General features: G+C 37.4%; 1 protein-coding gene and 1 pseudogene across 3 annotated transcripts in view; one reads left to right on the top strand and one right to left on the bottom strand.

Annotated features, from left to right (window-relative positions):
- Positions 1-12,655, bottom strand: part of Thbs4 (thrombospondin 4) — a 205,356-nt gene that overhangs the window by 25,916 nt on the left and 166,785 nt on the right. For all 3 annotated transcript variants that reach the window (XM_063258424.1, XM_063258425.1, XM_003464392.4), the window contains one exon: positions 1,313-1,560. In XM_063258424.1, coding sequence (XP_063114494.1) covers positions 1,313-1,560 — 248 coding nt within the window. The remainder of the gene's footprint in view (positions 1-1,312; positions 1,561-12,655) is intronic.
- Positions 10,603-10,751, top strand: LOC100720317 (large ribosomal subunit protein eL39-like; annotated as a pseudogene).

Below are 12,655 nucleotides of genomic sequence, written 5' to 3'. Positions count from 1 at the left end.
CCTGCTGTTCAAGCACAAAATTCCAGGATCAGATTCATAGACCATATTTGTAATGAAGGTCACTGCTTACACCTGCCTCTCTATACAATAATGCAGAAGCATTTGCAGCCAAAGCATATATAACTAAGTAATAAAACCAAAATGGAAAATGAGGATTGGGAGATAGAAGAAAATAATACATGGACTGTAACTGATGAACATGGTTAACTGATTTCAGCACTGACTTCTAAATCAGATAAAAATTCAAGAACAATGACAAGATACAAATTATTAGAAAGGACAAAAGATACTACTTATTTATATGAAATACAGCATTTCCTAGTATAAAAATTATAAAAGAAATGTATGTAGCAATTTCTGTAGCAGGTGCGATGATAACAGCAATAACAACAACAAAAATAACCCCATCGACAGCATAAATCAGTAGACGGGGGTGATGAGATTTTTTAAGATTACATGGAACTAAGTTGCAATAAGTTTCTTTTGGAGGTTTTGTTTTTGAGACAAGATCTTGCCATACAGTTCAGGCTGGCCTTGAACTTATTTATGCAGCACAGGCTGGCCTGGAACTCAAGGCAATCCTCCTGCCTCAGCTTCCAAAGTGCTGAGTTACAGATGAGTGCCACCACACCCAGTAATAAGTTCCTTTTGGGGGCTGGGGATTTAGCTCAGTGGCATAAGCACCTGCCTTGCAAGCAGGCGGTCGTGAGTTCAATCCTCGGTACCGATAAAAATGAAGTGTAGTGGATGTCCTGCCAATAGCTGTAAAAAGTGTTATTCGTTGGACTTGGAAGTTCCCATTCTTTTTTATTTTTATTTAAAGATAACAGAATTATAGAAAGATTGACACCAGATAATCGTATCACAGGAAGATATTTTTATTTTATTTGCTCCTTTCTAACTTTACAAGTGTAAAGGCCAACTCCAATGGGTCTACTGATCACTGGAAAAAATAGAAGCTCTCAATTCTGACTTCATGTTATAATCAGTAGTTCTTAAATGTTGGTGCATAGGCACCCATCCTACAGATTCTGATGAACTTGCCTTGAGGGTGGTCCTCTGGATGGTGTTTTGCAAGTTCCCTGGATAATTCAAGTATGCAACCAGCATTGTTCTGACCCAGAACATAAATACACTAACATTTTCCTTAACACATGACTCTGTGCCTCCTGAGCCGTGGAAATCATCCTTTTTTTTTTTTTTTTTAACAGTACCGGGGATCGAACTCATGACCGCCTGCTTGCAAGGCAGGTGCTTATGCCACTGAGCTAAATCCCCAGCCCCTAAATCATCCTTAAACTTCAGTTCCTACCTGAGCCTTCCTCTGGAAAGTTCTCAGCTCAATGGACTCAGGATTCTGGGAAAGGCCAGAAAAGGCTTTGGGGAGATTGTGAACAGAATCCACTTGGGTGCAGTCCACGTAGAACTCTACAGAGCCAGCCCCTCGATGCAAATTGGTCAGCCTCAAGAGGATCCGGTGTCGCCTGCCATCAGCCAGCTGAAGGTTGTTGAAAACTACCAAGTGTAGCTTCCCATCATTTTTCAGATAGCGGAGAATGGCTGGAACCAAGTACAGATCAATGAATGATGTGACAAGGAAACTGCCCTGAACACACTGGTCACAAGACTACATCATGGAAAGAATGCAAGCAGCCCATCACTACAAATACTGATTCAACAATATTGAACGTGAGTGCCAGGTGCTGCCCTTCATATGGTGTCACTGAAACACAACATCCAAAACCTGCAATTTAAAGAAGAAAAGGTTTATTTTGCTGTACAGTACAGACTATAGTTGGCAGTTCCAGGCAGGATGGCATGGCAGAGGCACATGGCAGAGTAGAGCTGCCTGTGGCATGCTAGACAGGAAATAGAGTCAAGGGAGGGAGATACAGCCTTCCAGGTCACACCCACAGTGATCTGCTTCTTATTATCAGGCCCCACTTCCTAGCAGCAAGTATCTGTAAGCTCCTATAACCCAATCACCTTCCAAATCCCATCTACAATGCTTTAGAGGGACATCCAGTTAACACTTAAAAACAGTAGTGAGAGCTCACTCTCCTTAGGAAATTTTCTGCTAAAAGAAGAACACATAATATTAGCAAACTTGAAAATAATGATAAGTACACTATAAACTTATGAAAAAGAAAGCAAACTAAAATTCAACCATGAAACCAAGGACTGTCCTTAATTTTCTGTAAATACTTGATTTCTCCTTAAAGAAACCTTATGAATAGAATAACTACAAATGAAAAAAGTGAAACTTGAGTAAGTGAAAGAATTTACTCAAGGACTTCATGAGTGGAAGCCTAGAATTTGAACCCAGGTATGGTTTCTTCCATGAATAATAATCAACTTCCAGGGGTGGAAAGCCTTTGTAAGCATACACCAAATCAACTGTGATCTGTCTTGTTGCTCCTCAGCAGTTTGTCCCTAAATTTAATAACGCCCATTGACAACATAAAATGTATCAGTGGTTGCAAAAGAAGAACCAAGGGGTAGATCTACTATCTTATTTTCTGTTTGTTTGATTTTCTATTCATAAACCTATCTTCTTAAGCTCATTATATGAAAATTTTAAGATTGTGGTTTTCAGTGTTGCTTTTTCTTTCACTATAGTCCTGGATATATTGGACCCTAAGCTAAAATCTGATCCTGGAAGTTAGCTATTTGCAAATGGAGCCTAATGGCTAAAGTCTGCTAGAAAGATCAAAGTGATTTGCTTCCAAGGTCTTCAAGAGTCTACCAGAACACTTTCAGGCTCATCCACAGGTACACTCCTAAACCCAAATTCATTACTTGAAAAACATGTCAGGAAATACAAGGTCAGGTAGATTGCAGTAAGTGTTGTTAAAGAGCTCACACAGCAAATACAGCACTGTGGCTCCAAAGGCCTCTTCAAGTCTTTGACTGCCCAAAGCCTTACATTGAAAGAACTGTGGAGTTTCCAGCAAGCAGGCAGGTGCACACTATCTCTGGAGCATAGCCTATTTGGGACTCTTGCACCCTCTGGGTGCAGAGTGAGGGCTGGGTGGGTCTGGGGCACCTGCATCTGCCTCCCTGTGTGTCTGGAGGACTGTGGATTTCTCAGCAAGCAGACGAGCATCACCAGTTCCAGAGGCCTACAGCCTGCATTAAGTGTCCAGAGTACTCTGCCCGAAGCCCAGACTGTTCGGGACCCTCCAGGCTTCTGGGTGCAGTGAAGTGGCTAAGTAGGTCTGAGGTGCCTACATCCACCTCCCCATTCTGGCTGCGCTCAGAGAACTGTGGAGTTTCCAGCATGCAGGCCGGCCCACAGTGTCCTTGGAGACAAGGTTATCTGGAACTACGGAGCTCTAAACAGGCAGAAGAGGGCCACTGGTTCCAGAGGCCCAGCGACCTGGGGGAAGTAGGTACCAGAGTCTCAGGAGCTGTGAACACAGAAGTGGATTTCCAACAGACACTGAGGAAGCTTTCAAATAACACTTGAAACACAGAAATATAGGAAAATGACAAAACGAAAGATCAAACTACAACCTCAAACCTCCAGCCCATCTCAAGAAACCCTAGGAGTGATATATATAGAAGAAAATGTAAGCCATACACCTCAAATATTGGACGAAATAGCTACTGAAATAAACAAGCAACTCCAGGAAGCTTTACAGGAATTCAAACTCGAAATAATCTCCCAGGTAAAAGAAGAAATGATAAAAGAAATGAAAGAGATTCTGAATATATCTAAAGAAAACACAGTTAAAAAATTGGAGGAAATAAACAAAAAGATAGAATGCTTGGATGAGCAATATAAGAAACAAACAGAATATATAAACCAGATGCACAAAGATACACAGTAAATAAAAGACTCCACTGAAAGCTGTAAAAACCGCCTCAATGAAAGTAAAGATAGAATTTCAGACCTTGAAGACAGGATTGCAACTAGTGAACAGGAAAGGAAAGATCTTTTAAATATAACAAGGAATCAGGAAATAACAATTCAACAACTGCAAGATGATGCAAAGAAAAACAACATAAGATTGATAGGAATTAATGAAAAAGAAAGGGACAACATAAAGGATGTCAAGAGGATATTTAGAGAAGTAATAGCTGAAAATTTCCTAAGCATGAGATCAGAAACCAACATCAGGTTCAGTGAAGCCTATAGAACTCCAAATAGTCATAACCAAAATAAAATTACACCCAGACATATAATAATCACCATCCCAGAAATCCAACACAGGAATAGATTATTAAAAGCTGTCAGAGAGAAAAGACAGATCACTTATAAAGGGAAACCTATCAGAATCACAGCAGACTTCTCAGCACAAACCATAAAGTCAAGAAGAGCATGGAGTGAAGTATTCCAGATCGTAAAGCAAAATGATTTCCAACCTAGACTGATGTCTGAAAAACTATCATTCAAAATCAATGGTGAAATACGATACTTCCATGACAAAGAACAGCTGAGAAACTTCATGAACACCAAGCTAACTGTGCCAAAAATATTGAGACAGTTTAGATACACAAAGGAAAAAACCACTAAGGAAAGCAGATAATTAAACAGAACAGAAAGATAAAGATGCAAAGGCAGAGAAATAACATGTCAACAATAAACCAGCATATAACAGTTATAACCATTAATGTAAACGGTCTCAGTGCACCAATCAAAAGAAACAGACTACCAGAATGGATCAAGAAACAAAACCCAACCATATGCTGTTTACAGGAAAACCATCTAACCCAAAAGGATACTCACAGACTGAAAGTCAAAGGATGGAAAACAATACTTCACGCAACAGGAATCCAAAAAAAAAAAAAAAAAAAAAAGCAGGAGTAGCCATTCTGTTTGCAGACAATGTGAACTTTAAACCAACAATGATCATAAAGAACAAAGAAGGTCACTACATACTTGTTAGGGGAAAACTCCAAGAGGAAGAGATAACTATCGTAAATATATATGCACCAAATTCCAGAGCAACCAGTTATATAAAACAACTATTAACAGAAATGAAAACTCAAATTATCAGTAACACAATTGTAACAGGAGACCTTAACATGCCTTTGACACCAAGGGACAGATCAACCAGACAGAAAATGAGCAAAGAAATAACAGAACTGGTATTTTTACCGGTACCAGGGATTGAACTCACGACCACATACTTGCAAGGCAGGCACTTATGCCACTGAGCTAAATCCCCAGGCGAAATAACAGAACTGAATCACACCTGTAAACAAATGGACTTGATAGACATATACAGAATGTTCCACCCAACAACATCAGAATACACATTCTTCTCAGCAGTACATGGGTCATTCTCTAAAACAGACCATATATTAGCTCACAGAACATATTTAAACAAATGCAAAGGAGCTGAACTCATCCCTTGCATGTTATTGGATCATAGCGCTTTGAAATTACAAATTAATGATAAAAGATACTGCAAAAATCCTACAAACACATGGAAACGGAATAACACTCTTGAGTAATCAGTGGGTCACAGAAAAAATTAAAGAAAAAATTAAACAATACCTACAAGAAAATGAAAATACAGACGCAACTTACCGGAATCTCTGGGATGCAATGAAAGCCGTCCTCAGAGGAAAATTTATTGCACTGAGTTCCCACATCAGGAAAACAGAACGAATACAAATAAATAACCTGGTGCTACACCTCAAACAGCTAGAAAAAGAAGAGCAAGTCAAGCCCAAAGCCAAAAGAAGGGAGTAAATTATAAAAATTAGAGCAGAAATCAACTCAATAGAAACTAAGAAAACAATCCAAAGAATCAACGAATCAAAGAGTTGGTTCTTAGAAAGAATAAATAAAATAGATAAGCCCCTAGCCAACCTTATTAAAAAAGGGAAGAAAACGCTCAAATTCCTGCAATAAGAAGTAAAAAAGGTGAAATCACTAAAGACTCTACAGAAATACAGAAGATCATCAACACCTATTTCGAAAACCTCTACTCTCAAAGGTTTGATAACACAGAAGAAATAGACAGATTCCTAGAAACATATGAAGTACCAAAGCTGGATCAAGAGGATGTAAAACTGCTGAATAACCCAATCTCTATAAATGAAATTGAAAATGTAATTAAGTCCTTACCTACAAAGAAGAGCCCAGGCTCAGATGGATTCACTGCAGAATTCTACAAGAAATATAAAGAAGACCTAATGCCGACACTCCTCAAACTATTCATTGAAATTGAAAGGGAATCAATCCTTCCTAAGTCATTCCTGGAAGCAAATATTACTATAGTACCAAAACCTGAGACAGACCCAACTAAAAAAGAGAACTATAGACCAATCTCCCTAATGAACACAGATGCAAAAATCCTCATTAAAATATTGGCAAATAAGATGCAGCAAATCATCAAGAAGATTTTACACCATGACCAAGTGGGATTCATCCCAGGAATGCAGAGATGGTTCAACATACATAAATCAATAAATGTAATCCACCATATCAATAAAGTCAAAAGTGCAAATCACATGATCATTTCTATAGATGCAGAAAAGCCTTTGATAAGGTCCAACATTCATTCATGATAAGAACTTTACAGAAAATTGGAATAGATGGTCTTTACCTCAATATAATATAATAAAGGCCATTTATGACAAACCAACAGCCAGCATCATACTAAATGGCCAAAAACTGAAAGCCTTTACTTTAAAATCAGGCACAAGACAAGGATGTCCTTTATCACCACTCCTATTTAATATAGTACTGGAAGTACTAGCCAGAGCAATTAGCGAGAGAGAAATAAAATGGGTAAAGATAGGAAAAGAAGAAGTTAAATTATAATTATAAACAATGATAACATTGTTTGCAGATGACATGATACTCTATAGAGAAGACCCCCTAAACTCCATTGAAAGATTCTTAGATATAATAAATAAATTCAGTAACGTAGCTGGATACAAAATCAATACTCAAAAATCAATAGCATTCCTATACACTAACAACAAAATCACAGAGGGCGAAATAAGAGAAACCACACTCTTCACACTAGTAAGCAAAAAAATGAAATATTTAGGAATTACTCTTACAAAAGAAGTGAAAGACCTATACAAGGAAAATTATAATACACTGAAAAAAGAAATTGAAGATGATCTCAGAAGATGGAAAGACATCACTTGCTCATGGATAGAAAGAATATTGTGAAAATGGCCATTCTCTCAAAGCTGTTATACAGATTCAATCCCAATAAAAATACCAACATACCTTATACATCTAGAGAAGTCACTCCTAAAATTCATCTGGAACCAGAAGAAACCTAGAATAGCAAAGGCAATTCTAAGCAGAAAAGCAAGGCAGGAGGCATCACAATCCCTGACTTGAAGTTATACTACAAAGCAACAGTAGTAAAATCAGCGTGGTATTGGAATCAAAACAGAGCCGAAGATCAATGGAATAGATTACAAGATACAACCACAACTACAAACACACTCAACCACCTTATCTTTGATAAAGGAGCCAAGCAGGTTCACTGGAAGAACGATAGTCTCTTTTAATAAATGGTGCTGGAAAAACTGGCTCTCCATCTGCCGAAAACTAAATCTAGACCCATGCCTATCACCATGTACTAAACTAAAATCTAAATGGATTAAAGATCTGAATATTAAAACAGATATACTAAATCTTTTGGAAGACGAATTGGGTAGAAACCTTGAAGACATAGCTGTAGGTAGAGAATTCATGAACAGGACTCAAACCGCATGAGCAATACTTCCCAGAATCAATAACTGGGACCACCTCTTATTAAAAAGTTTCTGCATGTCAAAAGAAATCACCAGCATAGTGAAAAGCAAACCCACAAACTGGGAAAAGATCTTAGTGAACTCCCCCTCAGACAAGGGACTTTTGTCTAAAACATATAAAGAATTGAAAAAACTCAGACCCCCAAAATTCAAAGATCCAATCCAAAAATGGGCATCTGAGATGAATACACAATTCTCAGATGAAGAAATAGAAATGGCAAATAAATGCATGAAAAAATGTTCATCATCATTGGTCATTAGAGAAATGCAAATTAAAACCACACTGAGATTCCATTTCACTCCTGAAAGAATGGCCAGCATCAAGAAAACCAATGACAACAAATGCTGGAGAGGCTGTGGGGAAAAAGGAACTCTCCTACACTGTTGGTGGGATTGTAGACTGGTACAACCTTTATGGAGGTCAGTCTGGAGATTTCTCAAAAAGCTGGGATTGAAAGTCCCATTTGTTCCAGCTATTCCACTTCTAGGCATATTCCCAGAAGAACTGAAAGCATCATACCACAGTGATATATGTGCACCTATGTTTATAGCAGCACAATTTGTAATTGCCCGATCTTGGAAACAACCCAAGTGTCCATCAACTGCGGAATGGATAAAAAAGATGTGTTATTTCTAAACAATGGAGTATTACTCAGCTATAAAGAAAGATCACATTGAGATATTTATCAATAAATGGGCGCAGCTTGAGACTGTACTCATAAGTGAAATAAATCAATCTCGCATGTGTGAATACCGAATAGTTTCCCTAATGTAAGTAATGATTCAAATATATAAAAGTATGTGGTAATCATGATTCTCCATTATGTGGCCTTGAAGCCTTATAAAGTTTTCACTTATTAATTGGAAAGGCTTTATTCTGGGCTGCTTGTTATTATTGCCTGCGATAAAATGAACAGCTATTTTGAAGAAAATAAATCATCATAATAGCTAGTGCTGATTTACTATCATCTTGTTTTCAAGCCCCACCAAACTATGGCTCTTCTGTCTCCATTGGTTTTATCATGATATGTCTTGCTGGATTTTATTATATGTGATAGTATAAACAAAAATTGTTATAGGCAAAGAGATAATATAGAAACCATTGTTTATTTTCTGTTAGTTGGTTCTAAAAACCCTACAATGCTTTCATCCACTTGAATGGTTTTACACTGACTTGATATGTTTGAAGCTATAGTATATGAAGTTATATTCAAATATTTCAAGGAAAAAGACACTATGGTAACTACTATTAAACCGGGTTATTTGGTGATGAAGCGCTAGGTTGCTGAAACTGTCATGCTTTGATCTGTACTGTTATGATGTTATGTTCTCTCTTATCTCAATTTCTTCCTTATTCTTTAAAAAAATTATTTAGTTATTTTTTATGATTTTTTTAATTAAGGGGAAAAATAAAAAAAATTAGCAGGATATATTATAGTAACTTATTTGATTTCCTATTCACTTGGTTTGAAGTCCTGAAATTCTCCCACTAACTTGTTTTGACTGATTAGACTCTGTTCCATTCTGTATGATAGTATCAATTTTGAAGGTATAGGCAACTACTTTGAAGGCAATAAGATTCACTATGATGCCCATTCTGGTTTGACTATTATCTTCTTTGGAAGCCCTGTAGTGTTTACAAGGTTTAGGTTTTATTGGTCTTGTTCTCTACTGTTTTGTTCAACTTTATAATACCTAATGAGATAGACAATTCTTTTCAAGGAAGCAAGAGGCATTATGGTAACCATTGTCAATAACCTTGTACTGTGTTTTTACATCATGTGCTATGTCTATCCTTGGTTTTGACTGACAGCTTTGTTTTGCCATATTTGACTTTATTCTCTTCCAAAAAACAAAAAAAAGTAATAAGAACTAAGGAGTAATAAAATCCAAAATGTGTATACTGTGACTTGAGCAACTGTCTCTAGGATGATAATTGTAATCTATTAACTGGTGATTTCTTACATTCATTTCAGAAATAATTATTAGAATAAACATTTGGTATAACACATGTGTCTTAAAAGAGGGTTTACATCATAGTATAATCCTAAAATGGAAAGAAATAGAAATAGAAATAGAATAGAAATAGCTTCACATTAAATACAAAATAACCAGTATTTTGCTAAATAAAAAGAAATTATTTTTAAGTAAAAAATTATGTCAGTATAGTTTCCTTGGAAAAAAGTGCACGTGGCCTATGTGTAGATAAACATGCATCAACATATATAGAAAATTTGTGAACATTAATGTGGTCATTGCTAGATGCTTGGATGTGTACTTCCTGCTCATCTTTTATTATCTATTTTTCTAAAGAAATATGAATTACTTATATACAAATAGTGTATTATACATATAGCTGGACTATGTTGCTGTCAATTTGTATGATTTATAGCAAATAACTCAGATCATCTCTCCTTAAACACCTTTTCCATATGATGTAAATGCCGACTCGGTGCTCCTGCATGGACTAGCTAGCCATGAGTACTGTTTATGTTGCAGTATTACCAAAGAAATTAAAAGCTACCATTAAATTTTATGGAAATATTTTAAGGCTCTCTCACATTATACTTTCTAAATTCCTTTTCCTGCCCCTTCTAAATCTGTCTAGATTTAACTATGGTCTGGAGAGAATCCAATAGCGTCAAGTTAGGTGACAGAGACAGATCCTGGAAAAGTCAGAAGGGAGGTCTTCTCTTACATCTCTGTGGTCACCCCTAGATACTTCCTGAGGGAAAAGAATTGGCAAGACATGGCCAGAAATACTAGCTAAAAGGACGTTCTGTGATTACAGTATAATCTAGCTAAGTTTCCTCTCTTTTGCTTCTGTCCACCATCAAGTGCGTGCTCTTGCCTCCGAGTCTAACCATGTCTTCTCACAAGACTTTCAGAATCAAATGATTCCTGGGCAAGAAGCAAAAGCAGAATCACTGCATTCCTCAAAGGATTTGGATGAAGACTGGAAATAAAATCAGGTAAACTCCAAGAGGAGACACTGGAGGAGGACCAAGCTGTAATTGTAAGGCACTTACATGAGCTGCAGCACATTTACCCCTCAGAGGTCACAACATGATGCTTTATTATGGTCAAGATTATATCACCATATCAAGTGTAAAAAATACTATTGTCTGTACAGCCTAATGGTCTTAATCAGGAATCTTAATCTTTTTCTGTGATTAGCACTAATGGATCAGCGATAAATATTTGAAACCTTTAAAAAAAAACTAGGTTTCCTGACAGATCAGGAAGACTAAATAAATACAGTATGAAAAGAAATAAAGTAGACATGACAAAAATTCATATTTTTAACCTGGGATATAACAGATTTTAACATTTTTATTTAATACTAAATGTTGAAAATTTATAATTTTAGCTGCATGGCTGGAAACTGTACAAATACAAATAGTAATCAAAAGATAGAGAATCGAGGCCAGAAAAAGCACTAATTCAATTTTTTAACTTCAATTACTTTACTATTTAGAATAGTTTTTCAAATATATTCAATTTCCCCCACCAAACTGGAACTAAATCATACTCACACATATCCAGTATCTCTTCATTCTAGTTATAGCCACTACTTTTGCTTCCTATGAGAATAGCTTGTGAGGATGTACACAGGCACTTAAAGCAAATACTCTTATGCCTCCACCCCAAGCCAGGACTTCTGTGCATTCTCTCCTGACAGCCTTTAACAGGACCTTGTAGGACACGTTGGTAAGATTTATTTTCATAACCAAATAGCAGAGTAGAGTTATCAACAGTACCTAGTGGAGCACTTTGTATATAGCAGGTGCATATTAAATGTGAATATGAACCTTCAGAGTCTAACGCGATTGTGTTCAGAGTTTTTCATATAGAAAATAAAAGAGTTTAGGGTGTGGCAGTTCAGCTCTGCATTCCAGGTGTTACTATACTAATTTTATGGAATTCTGTGTCTCTGCCTTGTTTTCTTTGCTCCTAGAGCCTGTCACACCTGCAAAAGGGAAGAAAAAGACAGAAGCAAGAGTCAGACTGACTTCTATCTTCACAATGTCCATTAGAAGAGAAACTGTCAAGTGCCTTGACATTTACCGTTCTTCATACCTGATCCAGTAATTCTCATTTTCCTTATGGCTTCCCATTTTCATTTTTCTTTTTTATTGCAAATTCCTTACTTCAGTGCCTCTACACTTACTTTATCCTCAGATATCGTCAGAGGAGTGAGACAGGCAGGCATACGCTTGGAGCTCAGTGCTCACATCAGTCATACTGAGTCTGCAAAGAGCTGAGTGCTGCCTGGGGAGTGGCAGCCTGCTAGGTGAGAGCTTCCCTCAAGTTTCCCAGGCAGTACCACGGGGAGAAGAAAAATGACTCGTTTCCAGACTCTCTCTTTAGCCTCTACTTTCAGGTTCACCTTGCCATATTTTAGCCTAATGCACACAAGGGCAGAGAGAGAGAGCAGTACAGAGAAACAATCCCATCATTCTGGACATCATCAAGAACGATGATGGACATTCAGTCCTCCAACTCTGGAACCATCACATCTGGCTCTACCATTGTCTGCGCAGTCACCATCCTGGAGAGCACCATATGCAGAGAATCTGTCCCTAGGACAGTTCTGTTTCTTATCTGCAGCACATTCAGTTTGCATTTTCACTGAACAGGTGTGCGTATCTTGTGGGGCTTACACACAGAACAGGGTCACACTGGACCAAAGCAAAAAGCCAATAAGCAGGCAATCCCATGACAATACCATCTCTGCTGGCATTCTGCTCTACCTCTGAGCTTCTCTGTTAGGTTACTGACTCACCTTCCCACTATAGGCCTCTTTTTGCATAATTTTGGGGAGCTTCTTCTAGGACTGTTCTGATCAAATTATTGCCATCTCAAATCAAGCACACAAAAAGGTAAGTGAAATTTGATCCCTACCTACTGGATTCTA

The sequence above is a fragment of the Cavia porcellus genome, unplaced genomic scaffold (assembly GCF_034190915.1).
Source record: "Cavia porcellus strain 051 isolate PalLab524CR breed Dunkin Hartley unplaced genomic scaffold, mCavPor4.1 scaffold_11, whole genome shotgun sequence".
NCBI lineage: Eukaryota > Metazoa > Chordata > Mammalia > Rodentia > Caviidae > Cavia > Cavia porcellus.
The sequence above is the reverse complement of the archived record's forward strand: the minus strand, read 5'-3'. Positions and strand labels throughout refer to the sequence as shown.